The sequence below is a fragment of the Phacochoerus africanus genome, chromosome 3 (assembly GCF_016906955.1).
Source record: "Phacochoerus africanus isolate WHEZ1 chromosome 3, ROS_Pafr_v1, whole genome shotgun sequence".
NCBI lineage: Eukaryota > Metazoa > Chordata > Mammalia > Artiodactyla > Suidae > Phacochoerus > Phacochoerus africanus.
In genome coordinates, this window is record NC_062546.1 from 172410799 (window position 1) to 172434403 (window position 23605).

At 39.4% G+C, this 23605-nt stretch overlaps 1 protein-coding gene across 12 annotated transcripts in view; it reads left to right on the top strand.

Moving 5' to 3' along the window:
* ABI2 (abl interactor 2) overlaps positions 1-22444 on the top strand; it is a 124226-nt gene extending 101782 nt beyond the window's left edge. For 4 of the 12 annotated variants that reach the window (XM_047773284.1, XM_047773285.1, XM_047773288.1 and 1 more), the window contains 3 exons: positions 4582-4668; positions 8537-8710; positions 22012-22444. In XM_047773284.1, the coding sequence (XP_047629240.1) occupies positions 4582-4668; positions 8537-8710; positions 22012-22187 (437 nt within the window). In that variant the 3' untranslated portion in view covers positions 22188-22444. The remainder of the gene's footprint in view (positions 1-4581; positions 4669-8536; positions 8711-22011) is intronic. The other 8 variants (XM_047773287.1, XM_047773289.1, XM_047773295.1 and 5 more) reach the window with 3 other exon arrangements.
* Positions 22445-23605: the final 1161 nt, after the last annotated feature.

A 23605-nucleotide genomic window follows, 5' to 3' on the forward strand; every position in this document is an offset into this window, starting at 1 on the left:
GACAAGAGTAAAAAACAAAAACATAAAAACGCTAAACCTTGGAATTCCCTTTGTGGCTCAGTGGTTAACGAATCTGACTAGGAACACTGAGGTTGCGGCTTTGATCCCTGGCCTCGCTCAGTGAATTAAGGCTCTGGTGTTGCCGTGAGCTGTGGTGTAGGTCACAGACACGGCTTGGATCCCACATTGCTATGGCTCTGGCATAGGCTGGTGGCTACAGCTCCGATTGGACCCTAGCCTAGGACCCTCCATATGCCTCAGGTACAGCCCTAGAAAAGACAAAAAACAAAAAAAGCCAAAAAAGCCCACTAAGCCTCAAAAATGATGCTCTTGGATTTTATAAATAACCAGGAATATCATGCCTAGAAAGTCTGTATATTTCATCACCACACACTCAATCCTTTAAGTTTGGTGTCCTTGTAGAACCTTTTAGTTTGTACATCTACATGCTACTATGTGCATGTAAGCTGTGGTTGTACAGCTGTTCTACTTAAGATCGCTCTAAAATCCAGTCACTTCATGAGCTTTGCTCTTCACATTAACTTCTTTATTGTGTGGTATGAACACAGTATTACTAAATCTAAGTTTGGAGTTCCTTTTGGTGATTATAGGAAAAGGGTTTTATTGTGTGAGGAATCATCTTAGCTAAATGGAATGGAATCAAATTGATAATCACTTTCTGCTCTTGCCTATTTGTGAGATACCTAGGACTAGAATCGAATATTGCAAACAGTTCTTCACATCAAAATCCTGCCTAAATTCTCCTAAAATTGTTCATTTTCTTTTCTTTTTTTCTTTTTAGGGCCGCAGCCATGGCATATGAAAGTTCCCAGGCTAGAGGTTGAATCAGAGATGCAGCTGCTGGCCTACGCCACAGCCACAGCAGCACAGGATCCACGACCCACTGAGCAAGGGCAGGGATCAAACCTACATCTTCATGGATACTAGTCGGATTTGTTTTTGCTGTGCCACAATGGGAACTCCTAAAATAGTTCTTTTTCTTTCTTTCTTTTTTTTTGTCTTTGTTTTTTTAGGGCCGCATCTGTGGCATATGGAGGTTCCCAGGCTAGGGGTTAAATCCAAGCCGTGTCTGCAACCTACACCACAGCTCACAGCAGCTCTGGATCCTTAACCCACTGAGCAAGGCCGGGGAGCGAACCTGCAACCTCAGTGTTACTAGTTGGGTTCGTTAACCACTGAGCCACAGTGGGAACTCCCTAAAATAGTTTGTTTTCTTTCTTTCTTTCTTTCTTTTTTGGCCTTTTCTAGGGCCATGCCTGCGGCATATGGAGATTCCCAGGCTAGGGGTCGGATTGGAGCTGTAGCTGCCCACCTACGCCAGAGCCACAACGTGGGATCCAAGCCAAGTCTGCGACCTACACCACAGCTTATGGCAACTCCGGACCCTTTATCCGCTGAGCAAGGCTGAGCATTGAACCGGAAACCTGATGGTTCCTAGTCAGATTCGTTAATCGCTGAGACACTATGGAAACTCCTGAAATAGTTCATTTTCAATTCAACTTCTAAGAAAGATAATTCTAAGAATCTTCTGGTTCATAGGCTTTCTGATGAAATCTTGCTGACCAGAAGGAAAGTGATAACTAAATTAATTTGGACCATTATAAAAAAGTTTTTTGTGGGCCCCTTCCCCCCAAAATGTAGAATTTGGGGCTACCTTTATAAACTCCTTTTTTAACATGCCTTGGACTGGCTTTGAAAAAAAATCTAACTTGTTTTGTTATAAAGTAATTCTGTTTTGGAAAGATCTGGGATTAATTTTTACCTGGGTGGCCATTAGTGAACTTCTTAAAGCCACTGTGGTTTCAGATTTTCACTTTAAAACTGGAAAAGAAGTAAAATATATATTCATTTAAGACGAATAAATTCAACCTACCTACAAAAACCTATTCTAAGATAAATACCTAATCATTCTTTTTTAGCTGAGTACTAGAAGGTCTGTTGTTTTGTTTCCCTTTTGGCTGAGAAACGGTGACTGATCTGGGAAATTTCCTACTTTTCTGTTACAGGGGAGGTTGGGATGGGTGCTAACAGAAGAGGAACATTCATCTTATTTGATGTAGAATGATACATCTCATGCTACTTTTCCAGTGCAGTTGCTGTCTGCCGCTGTTTCTTGGTTTTATTTATTTCCTTTTTGTTTGTTTGTTTGTTTTTGTCTTTTTTAGGGCTGCATCTGAGGCATGTGGAGGTTCCCAGGCTAGGGGTTGAATTGGAGCTGCAGCTGGCCTACACTACAGCCACAGCAATGCCAGATCTGAGTAGCATCTGCGACTTATGCTATAGCTTGCGGCAGCACTGGATCCTTCAACACACTGAGGGAGGCCAGGGGTTGAACCTGCATCTTCATGGATGCTAGTCGGGTTCATAACCCTCTGAGCCACAATAGGAACACTATTTCTTAGTTTTAACTCCTTCGTCTCTGCTACCTTCTCTGTTCCTTGTGTCGTCTTCTTATCCCAAGTTTGGAAATCACAGGATATTGTGAACATAACAGCAATTGTTCCAAGCCTCTGAGAAGGAGAGACAGACGTATCACATGGGAGTTTACTACCAGGAAGTAGGATTTTAGGGAAGAACCAACCAAAAGGTATCTTTTAAAGAAAAGTACCAATTTCTAGGGTCTTATGACCCTGTGCCTTAAATCTTAGATATTCTTTAGGATTATCTGCTTAACTCTTGTCCCTTCATTTATATGTACATGTTCTCCCTGTGCTTACCCATGGCACAGCTGTTACACCGATCACACTACCTCTGGACCTCTTGATTTTTCCTACATAGTTAACTCAGACTTTCCAGTTACCTCCCGTATTTACATCCCATTTATCATAGTATCATTTCTCCCAGACCCTACTCCTCACCAGCACCTTTCATTCTTCATACTACCTGCCCAGGTTAATGTGGTTAACGGCACCACTACGTTCATAGATAGGAAGGATATGAATTATCTGAGAATTTCTTCAGCTATTTCTCTCCATCGTATGATAGCTAAATCCTTAGTTACCAAATATTCTTTTTTTCCCCCACAATATTACTAAGTTCTCTCTTTTTCTTTGTGTTTCTATTGCCTTGATTTTTGTGTGCCAGGCACAGTTTCTGCATACATTGCTTTAAAAAAAAAAATCTTTGCAGTTCACTTGGTAAAGTAGGTTGCATTATCCTTTTCATTTCACATTCATGGATTAATCTCAAAAAAGTTAAATAACTTGCTGTTCCAGTAGCAAGGAAGTGGCAGATGAGGTATTTGATGCTAGCTGACTGTAAAGTCCAAGCTGTTTTCACTAATTACTCTTTTACGTAAATACAGGGTCCTTCCCTATTGCATATCCACCCACTCACCTTTCCAGGTTCTGTGACTTTCTCTCTGGGGCCACTTATGCCAGCCACATGGAAATATTTCTAGTCCTCAAAGACTTTATACCTCAAAGTCTTTGCCCTTCACTTGGTTCTCAGCTTGTCTTTCTCAACCCTTGTCTGCTTGTTGAACTCCTTTTCTTCACGTACTTGCTCAGAGGTTATTTCTCTTGAGCCCTCATACCTGCCCCACCCCGTGCCCCTTTCCCTCACCATCCTGTCACCGCACCATCACCACTGCCACTACCTGCAGGGAATTACTGCAAATATTGTTGGGTTATGGTTATTATTTTGTCTTCTGTTCTCAACTAGAATGCGATTTCTTTGAGGGCAATGACTCTTACTCATCTTTTTAATTTTGTTGGTGTGAACTGTGATTTGAAGCTAATAAAGGTGTTCTCTCTTTACAAGAAGACGAATACCATACTCTATACTCATCATAACTGTAAAGTTAATTTTCCCAAGTTGTGTATTACTTGTGTATTTACCTACATTAAACATTTGTTGAAGGCTCGCTAGTGCTAGGCACTGTACCAGGTTTTTGAGATAGAGGGAGAGATGCCTTTGTGGGGAGAGGAGACTGATTTGAATGAGGCCAGTGTTTTTCTGTAGGTCAGGGAAAAAATGTACCTGGAATAGGTGGTATGAATTGGGACCATGAAAAGCTATAAAGGCACAGACTCTCAGAGAATAGTTTTGATGTCAGTCTCCTGGCAGAGTGCTTGCCCCTTAGTGAGAAGTCAGTAAATATTTGTTTAATGACTAAAAACCGATTTTTCCTGCTTAACGAATAATGAAAAGTATAAAATTAGGATGTTGGTAATTATTTTTTTCCCTTGTATTAATGAACATTGAAATTTAGAACCTTCAAGGTAAAATTCGGAAAACCAGAATTTTCATAATAATCTAAAGAAATTCTTTCTTTGAGATAACATGTTACTGATATGATGTACTGATATCAGCTTGCCACTGTGTGTTAGTATAGTTCTGTATATGATAAATGCTTTCTGTTGTAATTTTTTAAAACTTCCCTAATACTTTGTTTTATGTGTTAATGAGTTCTCTCTCAAAAGAGGATCCTTAAGATAGCTTATAAAATGTTTATGCATAGCAGTTCCCTCCTTATATGTTTGTTTTATTGTGTTATCCTTTCCTTTTAATGTAACTCGCCCTTACCCCTTATCCTCCACACCCTTTTTGTTTTTGCAGTATCTCTTGCTCCTCCTCCTCCCTCCATCCTACAGGTAACTCCTCAGTTACCTTTAATGGGATTTGTGGCCAGAGTTCAAGAAAATAGTAAGTTTATGTCTTCTTTATGCTGTAGATCAGACTGTAGGCATAAAATGTCATTTATGTATGATTGACTGAATAGTCATTCATTCACTGATACTTCAGAAGTGTTTGAATATTACAAACAAGTCACTGTACTAGCAGCTGATATGGATGAGAAAATAACTAAGATGAAATTCTCTGCTTTCAAACAAATTAAAATCTGGTAGTAAAAATAAGAACAAATAAATATAAAGTAAGGCTCATGTAAAGAGATCACATCTAATTGAGGAGATGCTTTTTTTTTTTTTTGTCTTTTTTGCTATTTCTTGGGCCGCTCCCTCGGCATATGGAGGTTCCCAGGCTAGGGGTCTAATCGGAGCTGTAACCACCAGCCTACGCCAGAGGCACACACAGCAACACGGGATCCGAGCCGGGTCTGCAACCTACACCACAGCTCACGGCAACGCTGGATCCTTAACCCACTGAGCAAGGGCAGGGACCAAACCCGCAACCTCATGGTTCCTAGTCGGATTCATTAACCACTGCGCCACGACGGGAACTCCGAGGAGATGCTTTTTAATCACCAGGTATCCCATCTTTTTCTTGGGTTTTTCAGGCAATTAGTAAAATGTCACTGGAGTTGTAGGGTTTTGTGGCCGGCCTGAGACTCTTCCTCCAACCCTGTGATTCTAGTTGTAAAAATGGCCAATGCAGAAATGCCCAGGGGACCACACTGTCTGTCTCCTAGGAGGCCTCTTAGATTGGCAGTGAATTTACTTAGGCCTGTGGTCTGGTGTTGAGCCATGCAGGATTAGATAATTAATTTTATTGACATGTTGAGTTTTCTCCTAGGGAAGCATTGAGGAAGCTCAGGAGACTGATGTCTACAAAGCAGGAGGCCTATATCAGTATTTAGTGAGAAATTGCTGTTACAGAGACCAGTGAACATAGTCCGTGTGATAAATGAACTCTTCTTGTGAGCAGTCTGTATAGGAGCCATGTCCTGATCATAAGGTTGCATAGCAGGTGTGGAATCTGAATAGGTGAATTACATTAATGGAAGATTTAATGTCATCAGGCTGAAGTAACCCAATGTTTGCCTCTCAGGGATGGCCTCACTAATAGATTAGAAATATTTGCATTCTGTTGCTTAGGACTCTTGCTCCTTTGGGAGTCCAGGCATTGCCAATCTTAGAATGTAAGCTCTGTGAGAGCAGGAATTCTTCCTTGATTTCTCCTCTGGTCATTTCCCCAGCACTTAGGAAGGCATCTGACACACAGCAGATACTTTGAGTCCCCTTTTTTTTGTGTGTGTTTCCATAGCTGACTAAATGCCCCCTTATTGACACATTTCTTTCTTGTATTTTAACTGGTTATAATCCAGTCTTTTTGGCCTGATAGGTCAGTGTCTCTTTCAGGTGCCTTTGCATCTCTATTTGCTAATTTCAGAAAATAGTCTGTTTTACTTCAGTTTATTGGAAGTTTATACATGAGCACCTCCAGTATTTACCATAGTGTGACTACCTTTTAGGATGATCTTTTCTCACTTCTTTCCATGGTCATATACATTTTCTCACCTACAAAATGTATAAAAATATGAAACTTAATATGTTAAGGTGAGCCGTGGCTGATTTTACAGATATAGCAGGACTTACGTATTCAGATGAATGTTGTCTTCAAAACATTCACCTTGGAAAGATGTATACCTATCTTTTGGAATTATCTTAATAGCTGTTAAGTACATTATTTTGAAGATACTCCGTGGTAGCAGATATTTACTCTATATCACATTTGATGTTTGGAAGAAATGTGGAATTACTTGAAACCAGTTATACTGGACTCCATAGTGCGCTGTGATCCTATTATTCCTAAACCCTTCTCTGGCTCCCCGTTGCTCTTTGGATAGAGTTCAAAGTGTTGCAAGCACCTTACTGCTTGGTACTCTTCAGGTTCCTCATGCCTCTTTCTGCTGAACTTTGGTCAGCTCTTTTAAGGGTTCCTGCTTTCTTACCTTTGTATTTGTTATTTTTCTTTACATCTGACATGAACTATCTACCCCCTAACCCTCCACCCCAGGCCATCAATTCTTACTCGTCCTTCAGGTTCCAGGAAACCTTTCCTAACCCATGTAAAAGATTTGATCTACTGCTGTGTTTTCCATAATGGCTTAAAGCACTTAACTGCACTTAATTAAAAATGAAAGTTTGGTTGTCCTTGTCTCCATGGCTTTGGCTCACTGCTCTATTCCCACTGCTGAGCCTGGTAGCTAGCCATAGTAGGCTTTCAGTTGATGTTTTGTTGAGTGGATAATGAAATATGACTTTAAAGTTACTGAGTTGATCTCATTCCATAATAGGTGTGTTTTAAGAAAACAGGTTGGAGGTTAAATTCCTGCTCCTCCGCTTACTGTAGGACTACTTACTCTTGGAAAGCCCGTTTCTACATCCGTAAAATGAGGTTAAAAACTGTACCTCCCAAGGTAAAGGTTAAATAAAGTCATGAAGCGTGCTGAGTAATTGAAATATTTTAAGTAAAAAATAGTAGCTTATGTTAGTCTTAGTAAACTAACTTTGAGGCAGTTATTTGAAAAGGTACAAAGGAGCAATAGCAGCATCTTTGAGTAATTTTGTAGTATGATTTCTCAGGTTAATTGTTCTGAAAGACAAAAGGTCCTTTGCATCTGTGCTTTTGTGCAGTTGTTTAATCTCCTTACCTTATAAATGCAAATAGGATATATCATTGATTCTTACCCCAACCATGTGTAATTTGTCGTAAGGTATATGCAAAAATCACGTATCTATATTTTTTCTTTATTAAAAAAACCCATTAGGACTGAAAGAATTCTTTTCTAGTGAGTGAAGTTTTGACATTCATCAAGTCAACAAGTTTTAAGTAGAGTGGCACAGCAGATGGGAAGAATGGTGGATTAGGACAGAGTATGAAGTACTGATTCAATCAGTAGGCTTAGACAAAAAATAGAAAATAAATAGGATCTCAGAGTATTTCATGAAAACAGTACTAGTACCTCATAAATAAGCATTAATGCTGTTCATTAAAATTGGACAGCTGATAAATGCAGCTTTACTCAGTTTATTTTGTCGAGCTGTGCTCAAATATGTTCTAAGCATTTTGAAAGCTTTGAGTTCCCAGAGTTTGACCGTTGTCTTTTAGACATTACTATATTCTGATACCTGAACTGTGGAAGCACATTTCTGTGAGGAAACGATTTAAATATTTTAAATCACTCTTGGATATTTAGCCTGAAGAAATTCTGTGTTATAAGTTAGTCTGCATTTCTTGAAATTCTATAAATGTAAAAACGAAACAGAACAGACGTAAATATCTTCATGGATGAAGTTACTCAGAGTTGTTTGTGATTTCCACACTATGAATGTGGTAAAAAGTATTTCTAATAAATTCATCGAGAGGAACATAGCATATTTTTAAAATTTGACTATTTACTGGTCTCATTCTAATTTGTTATAAATTAAATATGGCAATAAATGTCCCAATTATTAATATTACTGTAAAGCACTCCTCTTCAGGTGCTATGTAAAGCCAAACTGTATTGTACTGATCTCTTTTTTTGAAAAACAAGATTATATATTTGCATAAACAGGGTCTGGAGGCTCAGATAATAGTAATCATTTTGACTAACCTTTATTCAGCATCTAACAGCACTAAAACCCAAGGGAGGAGAAAGTAGAGCTTGGAGATTTGGTACAGTACAGTTGGTGGGAATACCGCTCTTGCCCACTCAGTTTATTAAAGATTATTATTTTCAAGCCTAGGTTTATCTATTCCATGAACATAGAAGCTTGGATAGCAAATACTGAACTTTGCATAATGTAGTTTTTTTTTTTTTTTTTAAATCAGCTTGATACTTTCTTAGTTTCAGATGCACCACCTCCCCCACCACCTGTGGAAGAACCAGTCTTTGATGAATCTCCACCACCTCCTCCTCCCCCAGAAGATTATGAGGAAGAAGAGGCAGCTGTGGTTGAGTATAGTGATCCTTATGCTGAAGAGGACCCCCCGTGGGCTCCACGGTCTTACTTGGAAAAGGGTAAGTTTCAGAGGAATATCTGGAGGGATGGGGAAGAAACCCCTATGTACACAGAAAAGAAATTTGCTAGTACTGAAGAGAATCTTATTTATATTTTACTTATAAGTAAAGTTTTTGCCTGTTTAACCTGTACATTTTTTTGTTAATTTAGTTTATAAGATTCATGATTTTGAAAATCACACTAGTAAAATTCTATGACTGATTTTTTTTATTGATGATTACATATTGTTCGTATTGAACATGCTTTTTAATGGATGGTTTCTGCAAGACAAAATTTTTTAAAGGTAAGGTTTAGAAAATGATTTTTCCAAATTATGTTATTCCTACCCCTCATGCTTTAAAGCGTTCTTTTATGGCATCTTATATCAAATATTTCAATTTAAATATCTCCAAATGAAACTTTCTTCTAAAAAATAATGGCTTCTCAGTTTCTTTGCAGAGTAGTTATTTGGCATTTCTTTTGGTGAAAAGTTTCTCTGGATATATAAGCTAACCATGATAGCTACTAGCACTTTTGGGACACAGACTTCTAAAGGTCTAGCCAGTTCAGAAACAATGTGTGCTGTCTTGTATTCTTTTTAATAATATTTTTCATCATGATGTATCCAAGGAGGTTGGATATAGTTTCCTGTGCTATAGTAGGACCTTATTGTCTAACCCTTCTAAATGTAATAGTTTGTATCTATTAACATCAAACTCCCAGTCCATCCCACTCCCTCACCCTTGGCAACCGCACGTCTGTTCTCCACATCTGTGAGTCTGTTTCTGTCTTGTAGATAGGTTCATTTGTGTCATATTTTAGATTCCACATATAAGTGGTATCATATAATATTTGGCTTTCTCTTTTTGACTTACTTCACCTTACTTCACTTAGTATGATAATCTCTAGTTGCATCCATGTTGCTGCAAATGGCATTATTTTGTTCTTTTTTATGGCTGAGTAGTATTTCATTGTATATATGTACCACTTAATGCATTCATCTGTTGATGGACATTTAGATTGTTTCCATGTCTTGGCTATTGTGAATGGTGCTGCAATGAACATAAGGGTGCATGTATATTTTTGGGTTTTTTGTTGTTGTTGTTGTTTTACTCTTCTTATTTATTTTATTACTCAATGAATTTTATTACATTTATAATTGTGCAAGGATCATCACAACCAAATTTTATAGCATTTCCATCTCAAACCCTCAGTGCATCCTCCCCACCCCCCGCCCCCCAACCTATCTCATTTGGAAACCATAAGTTTTTCAAAGTCTGTGAGTCAGTATCTGTTCTGCAAAGAAGTTCATTGTGTCCTTTTTTTTAGATTCCACATGTAAATGATAGCATTTGATGTTGGTGTCTCACCATCTGACTGACTTCACTTAGCATAATTTCTAGGTCCATCCACGTTGCTAAAAATGCGGTTATTTCATTCCTTCTAAAGGATGAGTAATATTCCACTGTGTATATGTACCATATCTTCTTGATCCACTCCTCTGTCGATGGGCATTTAGATTGTTTCCATGTCTTGGCTATTGTATATAGTGCTGCAGTGAACATTGGAGTACATGTATCTTTTTGAGTCATGGATTTCTCTGGATAGATGTGCAGCAGTGGGATTGCTGGATCAAATGATAGTTCTATTTTTAGTTTTCTGAGGACTCTCCATACTGTTTTGCACAGTGGTTGTACCAACTTGCATTCCCACCAAGAGTGTAATAGGCTTCCCTTTTCTCCACACCCTCTCCAGCACTTGTTGTTTGTAGACTTTTTGATAATGGCCATTCTGGCTGGTGTAAGGTGGTACCTCTTAGTGGTTTTGATTTGCATTTCTCTAATAATGAGTGATGTTGAACATCTTTTCATGTGTTTTTTGGCCATCCGTATGTCTTCTTTGGAGAATTGTGTGTTTAGATCTTCTGCCCAATTTTTTTTTTTTTTTGTCTTTTTAGCTATTTCTTGGGCCGCTCCCGCGGCATATGGAGGTTCCCAGGCTAGGAGTCTAATCGGAGCTGGAGCCACCGGCCTACTCCAGAGCCACAGCAACGCAGGATCCGAGCCGCGTCTGCAACCTACACCACAGCTAATGGCAACGCCGGATCCTTAACCCACTGAGCAAGGGCAGGGATCAAACCCGCAACCTCATGGTTCCTAGTCGGATTCGTTAACCACTGCGCCACGACGAGAACTCCCCAAATTTTTTTTTTTATGGAGGTCCCCAGGCTAGGGGTCTAATTGGAGCTGTAGCTGCTGGCCTACCCCAGAGGCACAGCCACTTGGGATCCAAGCTGCGTCTGTGACCCACACCACAGCTCATGGCAACACTGGATCCTTTACCCACTGAGCAAGGCCAGGGATCAAACCCGTAACCTCATGGTTCCTAGTTGGATTCGTTAACCACAGAGCCACGATGGGAACTCCTGCCCATTTTTTGATGGGGTTGTTTGTTTTTTTGGTATTGAGCTGTAGGAGGTATTGATAAATTCTGGAGATTAATCCCTTGTCAGTTGATTCATTTGCAAATATTTTCTTCCATTCTGTGGGTTTGTCTTTTCATTTTGTTTAGGGTTTTCTTTGCTATGCAGAAACTTTTAAGTTTACTTAAGTCCCATTTGTTTATTTTTGCTTTAATTGTCATTACTCTAGGAGGTGGATCTGAGAAGATGTTGCTGTGGTTTATGTTGGAGAGTGTTTGGTCTGTGTTTTCTTCTAAGAGTTTTATAGTATGTGGTCTTATATTTAGGTCTTTAATCCATTTTGAGTTTACATGTATCCTTTTGAATTGTAGTTTTGTCCCAGATATATGCCCAGGATTGGGATTGCTGGTAGTTCTATATTTAGTTTTCTGAGGTACCTCCATACTGTTTTCCATAGTGGTTGTACCAATTTACATTCCCACCAGCAGCGAAGGAGGCTTCCCTTTTCTCCACACCCTCCCCAGCATTTGTTATTGGTAGACTTATTAATGATAGCTGTTCTGACCCATGTGAGCTGATACCTCATTGAAGTTTTGATTTGCATTTCTGTAATAATTAGTGATGTTGAGCATTTTTTCATGTGCATGCTGGCCATCTGTATGTTTTCTTTGGAGAAATGTCTGTGTAGGTCTTCCGCCCATTTTTTGATTGAGTTGTTTGGGGTTTTGTTATTGATTTGTATGAGTTGTTTGTATATTTTAGAGATTAAGCCCTTATCAGTTGCATCATTTGCAACTATTTTCACCTATTCCATAGGTTATCTTTTTGTTTTTTGGATGGTTTCCTTTGCTATACAAAAGCTTGTCAGTTGATTAGGTCCCATTGGTTTATTTTTGTTTTTATTTCTATTGCCTTGGGAGACTGACCTAAGAAAATATTTGTATGGTTGATGTCACAGAATGTTTTGCCTGTGTTCTCTTACAGGAGTTTTATGGTGTCATTGCTTATAAGTCTTTAAGCCAGTTTGAGTTTTTGTGCATGATGTGAGGTGTGTTGTAGTTTCATTGATTTACATGCAGCTGTCCAGTTTTCCCAGCACCAGTTGCTAAAAAACACTTTATTTTTCCCACTGTATATTCTTGCCTCCTTTGTGGAAGATTAATTGGCCATAGGTGTCTGGGTTTATTTATGGGCTCTGTATTCTGTTCCATTGATCTGTATGTCTGCTTTTGTACCAGTACCATACTATTTTGATTATTGTAGCTTTGTAATATTGTCTGAAGTCTGGGAGAGTTATGCTTCCTGTTTGGGTTTTTTTTGTTTGTTTGTTTTTGTTTTTGTTTTTGTTTTTTTTGCAATCCTGGGTCTTCATGGTGTCATGTAAATTTTGGATTATTGGAGTTCCCGTCGTGGCACAGCAGAAACGAATCTGACTAGGAACCATGAGGTTGTGGGTTCAATCCCTGGCCTCATTTAGGGGGTTAAGCATCTAGTGTTGCTGTGAGCTGTGGTGTAGGTCCTAGACACAGCTCAGATCTGGTGTTTCTGTGGCTATGGTGTAGGCCAGCAGCTGTAGCTCCAGTTAGACCCCTAGCCTAGGAACCTCCATATGCTGCAGGTGTGCCCCCCCCCCCAAAAAAAAGGACAAAAAAAATTTGGTTTATTCTAGCTCTGTGAAAAATGTCATGGGTAGTTTGGTAGGTATCACCTTAAATCTGTTGACTGCTTTGGGTAGTATATATGGCTATTTTAACAATATTAATTTTCCCAATCCAGGCACATGGGATACCTTTCCATTTCTCTGAATCCTCTTTAATTTCCTTGAATGTTTTATAGTTCTCAGTGTATAAGTCTTTCATCTCCTTGGTCAGGTTTTATTCCTGGGTATTTTATTTTTGAGGGTGCAATTTTAAAAGGTATTGTTTTTTATGTTCCTTTTCTAATATTTCATTGTTAGTGTATAGAAATGAAACCAATTTCTGAATGTTAATCTTGTATCCCACTACTTGATGAATTTGTTGATCAGGTTGAATAGTTTTTGTGTGGAGTCCTTAGGGGTTTTGTCCTGTCTTGAAGGAAATTTTCTGTTAAGGAAATTAAAGCTACTAACTCACTGGGTTTCAAAACTGACTGCCCATTAGAATCATGTGGAAAGCTTATATTAGCAAATAGTCAACTTCTGCTTCTGGCTAAGATAGAGCAATAGTAACCAGGCTTACCCTCCCTTTTAAAACAGGAATGAATCTACATCCATCCATCTATCTATCTATCTATCTAACTATCTATCTATCTATCTATCAATTAATGGTTTTCAGACAGTGGATAACAGGCATTGGTAGACTCTTTCCTCAGAAAGAAGAAACTCAAACACAGTGAGCTTTAATTGTCTAGCTTGCTAACTAGAGGAAGTTTCCAGGCCACAGTGCAAGGAGGTAGAACCTAAATAAGCCTGGATGTCTCACTGCGAGAGAATGTAGAGATCAGAGTTTTGAGGGGACATGGAGGATAGGTGACTACACAAAGACAGAGGACAGAGCTCTGTATATCTGCAAAGGGTCCCCTTGAATCTTTGACAGGGGACTGCTCTGTACATGTATGGGAAGACATTCCCTGAGACGGGAGAAAGAACATTCAAAGGAGTGGGCAGAAAAATTCTTGACAACTGAAGACCTTAGAACATTTCATATTTCCAAACCAGCAAGGTGGAAGGACCTTGTAATATACAAGACATTGAGAAGAAGCCTCAAAAGTATATCCCCCTCATTTATGGGGCTCAGTTAACCCTAGACTGAAGGTTGCCCTGGACTGCCCTAAAACATCTAATAGAGCAGCCTTTGAAAACATCCATCTGATTTCAGGTAACTTAACTGAGCTCCAGGACAGAACCTAGCACTGTTCAAAGGAGTCAACAACATCCAGTACACGAGAAAGTAAGATTCATAGTGACCAGCATCCAATCAAACATTACAAGTCATATAAAAAGTCAGGAAACTCTGACTTGTACCTAAAAGAAAAGCCAGTCAACAGAGACAGACCCAGAAGTGATCAGGATGATGGAATAACCAGACAAGGGTATAGCTATTATAAATGCCGCAAATGTCCAAGAAGGTAAAGGAAAACATGAACACAGGAAGTGGAATGTATTAAAAAAAAAAAAAAAGAAAGAGAAGCCCACGTAGAATTTCTGGAGATGAAAAATAAAAGTATCTGAAGTGACACTTAGAAGAAGAAAAGATCATCAACCTTGTCAATATGACATTAGAAACTTTCCAAAATAAGGCACAGAGGAGGAACCAAAACCAGAAACAGAGCAATAGATATGTGGAACAATATCAAAAGTCTTTACTGCTGGAAGGTATCATCTTGTATGTAGAAAATCCATACCGAACCTACAGAATTGCTGGTAGAACTGAAAAAGCAAACTTAGCAAGACGATAGACTACAAAATCAATTGGCAAAATTAATTTTATTTCTATATACTAGGAACAAACATTGGAGATTGAAATTTATAAAATGATACCTTTTGTAGTAACATCAAAAATATGAAATACTTAGGGATAAATTTAATAAAATACATGCAAGACCTGTATGGTGGAAACTATAAAACATTAAGAGAAATTAATAAAGGCCTTAAATAAATTTCTGTGGCTGTGGCCAGCAACTGCAGCTCCGATTCAGCCCCTAGCTTGGGAATGTCTGTATGCCACAGGTGTGGCCCTGAAAAGCAAAAAAAACAAAAAACGTTTCAGCCATTATTGTTAAAACACTTATGTTCCCGAATTGATCTATAAATTGAATGCAACCTCAATAAAAATTCTAGCAGTTATTTATACAGAAATTGACAGGGGGATTCTAAAAGTTATATGGAAGTACAGAAGACCTACCTTTAGTCAAAACAATTTTGAGAAAGAAGACTAATGGAGGATTTTAAGCTATCTGATTTCAGAGATCTAGTGTAAAGCTACAGTGATCAGGGCAGTAAGGTATAGTAGAGGCATATAAATCAATGAAACAATATAGAAGCCAGAAAAAGCCACACACATTGTTTGACAAAAGTGCCACGGTAATTCAATGGGCAAAGAATAATGTTTTCAGGAATAGTGCTCTAACAATGGAATGTCCATAGGCAAAACATGAACTACTACTTTTACTATCTCACCATACTCAAAAATTAACTCAGAGTGGATTTTAGGGGATTCCCATTGTGGCTCAGCTGGTTAAGAACCCACCTGGTATCCATGAGGATGCTGGTTCAATCCCTGGCCTCCCTCAGTGGTTAAGGATCCAGTGTTGCTGCAAGCTGTGGTGTAGGTCACACCTGGCAGTCCTGTGGCTGAGGCCAGTGGCTACAGCTCCAGTTCAACCTCTAGCCTGGGAACTTCATATGCCACAAGTGCAGCCCTGAAAAGAACGAACACACACACAGACACACACACACAGACACACACAGACACACACACACACAGACACACACACACACACACACACACACACACACTAGACCTGCATGTAAAACTTTAAAACTTCTAGAGGAAAATATAGGAGAAAATCTGTATGTTTTAGCATTAGGAAAAATTTTTTACTTGAGAGTACATTAAAAAACATTCAAGCTTAAACAATAAATTTCATTAAACTTAAATGACGGGATTAAGAAAATGACTTAGGTCAGGCCACATAGACTGGGAAGAATATGCAAAATAACTCAGGAGATAAACAACTTGTAGAAAAACAGTTTGAACACACTTCATCAAAGAAGATACATGAATTGCAAATAAGTACATGGAAAGATGTTCAATATTATTAGTAATTAGGGAAATGCAAATTAAAGCTACAGAGAATCAAACTAAATATCACACACCCTCTGGAATGGCTACAATTCTGATAATACCAAGTGCTGGAGAAAGTGTGGTGAAACAAGGGCTGATACAGTGTACATTGCTGTTAAGAATGCAACATTTCAGGAGTTCCCCTTGTGGCTCAGCAGATTACAAACCTGACCACTATTCACGGAAATGGGTTTTGATCCCTGACCTCACTCAATGAGTTAAGGATCAGGTATTGCTGTGAGCTGTGGTATAGGTCAAAAATGCAGCTCAGATCCTGTGTTGCTGTGGCATAGGCCAGCAACTGCAGCTCTGATTGGACCCCTAGCCTGGGAGTTTCTATATGCCGCAAGTGTGGCCCTAAAAAGAAACAACAACAACAACATTTCAGCCATTTTGGGAAATAGGTGACAGTTTCTTAGAAAGGTAGATAGGGAATACCTATTGTGGTACAGGGGAAACAAATCAGACCAGTATCCATAAGGACGCAGTTTCGATCCCTGACCTCACATAAGGATCCAGCATTGCCATGAGCTGTGGTGAGGCTCGCAGACGCAGCTTGGATCCTGCATTGCTATGGCTGTGGTATAAACCGGCAGCTACAGCTCTGATTCGACCTCTAGCCTGGGAACATCCATATGCCAGAGGTGCGGCCCTAAAAATTAAAAAAAAAAAACAAGTATGTTCACACAAAGATTTGAGCTCTAATGTTCATAGCTATTTTATTCTTTTTTTTTTTATGTCTTTTTGCCCCTTCTAGGGCCACTCCTGCAGTATATGGAGGTGCCCAGGCTAGGGGTCCAGTCGGAGCTGTAGCTGCTGGCCTACGCCAGAGCCACAGCAACGTGGGATCTGAGCCACGTCTGCAACCTACACCACAACTCACGGCAATGCCGGATCGTTAACCCACTGAGCAAGGGCAGGGACCGAACCCGCAACCTCATGGTTCCTAGTCAGATTCGTTAAACACTGCGCCATGACGGGAACTCCGCTACTTTATTCTTAATTGCCAAGACTGGAAACAACCAGATGTCTTTCAACTGGTGAGAGGATAAGGAAGTTGTGGGCTGTCCTTCCAGTCAATGGAATATTGTTCACCAATGGAAAGAAATACTCTGGTATCCACAACAATATGAATGGATCTCCAGCTTTATGCTAATGAAACAGTCCAGACAAGAAGACTTTATGATTCCATCTAAATAAAATCTAGAAGCTGAGTGGTTTGGGCAGGGGCTAATACTGGTAGGTGAGGGAATTTACATTGGGGCACGAGGAAACTTTGGTGTGATGGGTGTTATTCTGTATGGTGATTTTGGTGGGAGTTGTTCATTTGTCATGTATCCAGGTCCATACACTTGTCAAAACTCACTGAACTTTACACTTAAGTGATTCTGTTTTGTGTCTAAAGTATACCTTAATAAAGCAGTTTTTAAGAAAAAAAGAGCCCAAGGTACTATACTAGGGTATCTTGGACATTGCATGTTTTACAAACTCCTCTGCTGATTTTAACACTGTCCTGGACAAAGTGATGACAGTTTTCAGCTCTGAAAAACCAGAGCTGAAACCAGCTCCAGTGATTCCTTAGAAGAAAATCACGATGAAAAGATTTGCATGTGAAAAATCTGCTCTTCAGGAGTTCCCTGGTAGCCTAGCGGTTAAAGGTCCGGCTGGGTTACTGCTGTGGCTCAGGCTTGATCATTGACCCAGGAACTTCTGTATGCTGTGGGTGTGGCCAAAATAATTCTGCTCTTAATAAGTGAATATGTTGTAAAAATGGAGATGTTTCTAAGAGAGGAAAGACTGTTTGCAGTTCAAGTAACTTATTTTTTTCTTTTTCTTTAGGCCACCCTGCAGCATTATGGCATCCTCAGGCCAGGGGATCACATACGAGCCACAGTTGCAGCCTACACCACAGCTTTTGCAGTGCCAGATCATTTAACTCACTGTGCTGGGCTGGGGATCGAGCCTGCTTCTTGGTGCTATAGAGACCCTGCCTATTCCATTGTGCCACAGCGGGTACTCCCCAAGTAGCCCTTTAAAAGAAAATGATATTTTTCTTAAAAGAAATTTTTAAAAATTTGAGTTATCTCTGTTAAGCTTAAATCTTTTAAAACATGAAAATCAAATAAGCTCCTCTTTACTCTTTCTGGCAAAACCACCTGTGTTCAGCTTTGATTGGTTTTTATTTGTGCATGAATGTTAAGGCTGTTATATAATATCTTATTTTGCTTTCTTAGACTAGACTTAGGACCTGGTTCTCAACTGTGCCTGCATATTAGGGTCAGCTAGGAAGTATTTAATATGTCTGCACTTCCTTCCAGACCTATTAAATCAGAATCTGTGGACATGGGACCCAGGCATCAGAATTTTAAAATATTCCTCACATAATTCCAAGGTTGAGAACCATGGCATAGGTTTATCTTAACCCTTGATTACTGCTCAAGTGGATTTAATTTGTATATGTAATTGTCTTGATTTAATTTGGGTAAAGATATTTTTATGTATTTATTATGTGCCTGGCGTAATACAAGATTTCTTACGTATGTAAGGCATTTAGCCTCCCCATATTGCAAACTCGGAAATTGAGGTTCAAAATAATTTTTCTGTTACAGAATGTAACAGAAAATGTTTGTGTTATAGGAAAGAGAGTATATCATAATAGTTATTAATGACAATAAAAGAAGCTAATATTTATAGAGAATGTTTACTACATACAAGGCCCTGGGCTATGTATTTATGTGCATTTGCACATCTAATGTAACAGTGCTTTGAGGTATTAGCATGATTATAATACCCATTATACAGTTGAGTAAAAAGTAACTTAGGAAAGTTAAGTATATTCTGTGACATTAAGTGGTGGAGTTGAGATCTGAAATAGGTGGCGTAATTCCTAAGCTGACATTTTTTTTTTCTCATTCTTTTTTTCGGTGGTGCACTTGTGGCATATGGAAGTTCCTGGGTTAGGGGTTGAATTGGAGCTTCACCTGGTGCCTATGCCGCAGCTTGTGGCAACGGGAGATCCTTAACCCACCGGGGAAGGCCAGGGATGGACCTGCATCCTCACAGACATTATGTCGGGTTCTTAACATGCTGAGCCACTATGAGAATTCCCTGAGCCCGCATTCTTAACATTGTCATAAGCTTGAGCTCAGGCAGACCTGGAATGGATTGAGTCCTGGCTGTACTTTTCTAATTAGCATCAAATTATTTGAGACAAACTTTGACTTATTTGTCAGTGCCCATTTTATATCCCTTTCTTCTATTATCTCTTCCTGTGTTCTTGCAGCTCAATGACGTAACTTCATGGTAGGAGTATAAAAATCTATAGTGACTTATGAGAGAACATTTCTGTCCTCACAAGACTGTGACATTCCCTTGTCTTATTCATCGTTGTGTCTCTGAGAATCAGAATGGTATTCCATTGATTATTGTCGAAAAGTTAATAGTGCCATTATTTCTATCTGGGGAGTCCCGTAAGCTCCTCAGATCACATGGCATATGTGATGTACTTTGAATCATGAGTATGAGTTTCTCAGGCAGAGGAGAGAGATGGAAGGCCCCTCCAGACAGAGGGACTCCTCTGAGTTGAACAGGTGTGGTGAGTAGTGTCACATGCATTGTAGGGAGGGAGCAGGTGAGCTAAGAACTCAGGAAGGGAAGGAAGTTGTAATTAATGATGGGAGGCCTTAAATACCAGGCTGAGGTGTTTGGAATTCTTTTTCTTTTTTAGAAATCTGACGGTAGAGGGAAATTGTGGAAGATTTTTAAGCAAGTTATTGATAAGTTCCCGTGTATTTATATTTTAATTTTTTCAAGACGATTCTTGATAACAGTGTAGAGTGCACTAGAGAGAAGGAAAGCTAGGAGTTGGAAAGTCCACTTGAGTATCTTTCTAATGAGCAAGAGAGGAGGGCTTCAACTGAGGAAGTGGTGCTGAAAACCCTGTTCACATAAATTAGATGCAAGTGGAAGTATTTTTCATGCAGCATGTCACTCAGTTCTTTTAACTCCTTCAGAGTTATTTGCCAAAAATCAAATGATGTTCACGCTTTAAAAATCACATTTTATATGATGTGTCATTTGGTAACTCCATTGAAGTCTGCTTCAACTTCTGTTAAAAGCAAAAGAATGGGAGCCACCTAACTTACAACAAGATGGGGCTAGTCAGAGGCGTGATCCTCTTAATGTCACACTGGTATTCGGAATTGTCTCTTTGGCACCCAGAGTGTTCTGTACATAAGAATAATGCACTGTTGTATTGTAAGCAGGAGGGTGATAGGAAATGAGAACTTTTGTGACTGATGATTGACTAATGGTATCATCTCAAGCAGATCAGATTTAGGAAGCAGTATATATAAAAGTTGAGCCTCTAGAAGGAAACTGTAAAATCATCTGTCACTCATACTGCTAAGAAAATCTTCAGGTAGCCCCAGTGAAATGTGTTTTCCAGTGTAAAGACTGCTGTATTGATTAGGGCAGTGACTGTGATGATGGAGAAGAGTATTTGATTTGGAAGGAAGAATTAGCAGGACTTGGGGATATTTTCCTCTAAATTACTTTTCAGTGAGTCTGCATTTCTCTAAGCATCAAGAATGTTATCAATTTTTTAAAAAGCCGAAATATATTAGGTTGACTAGAAATACTCTACATATTTTATATTCTCTTTAAACTTGTATGTCACTTATATTTGTTGAGGTGTTTGGTTATATTTTAAGAAATACACACTAAACTCTTCCTGGATCCCTCTAAATTATTTTCTGGCATCCAAGATCACTGTAATGGCAAATATTCAGAGTTTTTAAGGAAGCCATTTAATTTTTACTAAAGCAGGCCAGAAACACAAATTAACTGAGGCAAGTTGTGCTATATCAAAAGTCCCCATTTTAGTTTCTTTTTATTTAGTTATGTGAGGATTAAGGTTGCCTAAGAAACAAAGTCAATATATGCGTCTCAAAATGGATAGATGAAGATTTTATCAAGTGAAGTTCTGAGCCGTATAATAAAGGTACAGAGGATCTTTTTGTAACACAGATAAGTCTTCAGGTGAATTTGAGCAAGTCATAGGGCATCCCAGCTTAACTGTTGAGGAAGATGTAATACTTAGGAACCAGAGATTGTTACATACCATTGAAAGGTCTCAGTTACCAAGCTATTTAAGTAATGAAAAGCCTAAGAACATTGACAGGTGTCTTCAGTTTTTCTTAACATTTTTCATCTGTTGCTGTGGCTGTGTTAAATTGGTGGCATAATGCGGCATGTGTTTTGAAAGAATATATATATATATAGTAGATCTCCATGACCCACAATACAACTGGTGGGAATTTGAGCCCTATTGTTGGTGAATAGGCATAGGCTCCAGAAAGGGTGAGAAAGGAGCTTCTTCCTCAGTCTATCTCATTTTCTCACTGGCCTCTCCTAGTGTGTCTCACTGCACTAGTTTATCTAACATATCTAATGTTTAAAGATATGTGTTTTTACGCAATATGGTATGTTAACACAAGCTTAACTGAAGAAGTAGCTATTTTTCCCTATTCTAGGATTGTATGTTTGTCTTTAGTGAGACCTCTGAAGGGTAAGTTTGACTAAATGTGTTTTTTTGCCATTTATGCACGTTTGGTTTTGTTTGCTTTTTAGGGCCGCACCTGCGGCATATGGAGGTTCCCAGGCTAGGGGTTAAATTGGAGGGAGCTATAGCTGCTGGCTTATGCCACAGCCATAGCAAAGCCAGATCTGAGCCAGGTCTGCATCCTGCATCACAGCTCACAGCAACGCTGGATCGCTTACCCACCGAGCAAGGTCAGGGATTGAACCCACATCCTCATGGGTACTAGTCGGATTCGTTTCTGCTGTGCCAGGATGGGAACTCCCCATTTATGCATCTTACCCCGCAAGATGGGATTCCACTGTATAGGACTGGGTATTAGAAAAAAAATTTTTTGGTCTGTGTTTAGAAAGTCACTGTGTTTGAAGTGCTTCAGAAGTTCAGAAAAGGATGCATGGATATTCGTTTATTTGGTTCTACCTTTCTAGGAATGTCATTCTTCTTTTTCATATTCTTTTTCTTCCCCCCCTCTAGTTGTGGCAATTTATGATTATACAAAAGACAAGGAAGATGAGCTGTCCTTTCAGGAAGGAGCCATTATTTATGTCATCAAGAAGAATGATGATGGTTGGTATGAGGGAGTTATGAATGGAGTGACTGGGCTCTTTCCTGGGAATTATGTGGAATCTATCATGCATTATTCTGAGTAAAACTCAGCAGGGATGTGTTTCCGTCACAGGAATAGTCAGGTCTTCCCAGATTATCAAAAGGCCCTGGGGATTCCCCTCCAGTGAAATGAATGAAGGATTCAAATGACAAAAACTACTTGTATTTTTTTTGGTTTATCCCTCAGTATTAAAACAAAAGCAAGCTGAATTTGAACAAATGGATCTTTTTGCCATCACTTATACTATGCGGAGCTATTTGGATTGAAATAAAGTGACGGTTTCTGAATATATCAGAGGTATAACAGTATAACAATGTAAAACAAATCAGGTTAAGACTGATTCGGAAAAAAAATCTGGGATCTTTCTCAGGAATACTGTGCACCCTTGGCATTTCTCCTCCTGCGGAATCTGGCATTGGATGCTCTTCAGTGCCTGCGCTAAAGGTTAGCCTCGTGGCTGGTGTGGACCCCAGCCCCATACTTTCTTCCAGCCGTAAGAGGAGGGAACCAGTATTTAAATACCAGACATGACCATTTTTTCTAATTCTTTCAGAAGGCTTATTTCCTTTTCACCACTGTAAATTCTGCATTCTCTCAGCACTCGAGTGTACCAAACAGTTAATGTTGAGCTGACTTGCATCCCTTCATGTTTCTCAGTTCATAGATTATGAGGATAAGGAATTGAGTCTCCAAACAACTGGTTAACAGTTGCCAGTTTGGTTTGGTTCTGCTGTGCTGCTGCTGTGTGAGACCGCATTGCCCCTGAGGGCAGTGCACCCAGAGGGGTGGAGGGTGGTAGCCTGCTTCCCATGCTGAAGTAGGTGCACACCAAGGTTCCTGAGGTTCTAAAGAGCATGAACCGTAGAAGTGCTCTGCTCAGTGGGCATCCTGAACCCTTGCCGTTTTGAGGAGTAGGAGCTTAAAGATTAGACCAATTATTTCTATACTTTCACTACTTTGAAAAAAATATTTTTTTTAATAATAGAAGTTATTTTCCAGTCCATCGACAGTCACTGGGAATAAAAGGCTTGCTGCTGTGCTCTCTGAATGTTACTAATGGCAAGTGTTAGCTACTGCTGAGTCGTTCACTCACTTAACTTAGAAAAGGTAAATATTCCCTTGATTTTGTATGATTGGCCTTTGATGTAGCTGCTCTGGTTAAGAATTTGAACCTTATCTTTCAAGCTAAGAATACTGGGATAAGTGGTATAAGGCCAAAAATTTATCCAAGTATTTTTCTTTTTCATCTGCACAATTTTAACTTCACATTCAGTGGAGTTGGGAAGGCAGATGGCTTTAGTCATCTCTTCTGTAATCAGTATAAGAAATAATGAAACAAATCCAGGAGGCTTTGCTGCCCAGCAGGTGACTACTATGATGATGAACCAGCTCACAGGCCGAAGCTGCTGTGGGTCCTTCAGCCCAGTGACTTGGCCGGAAGAGAGCTTTGCCTGGTGACTT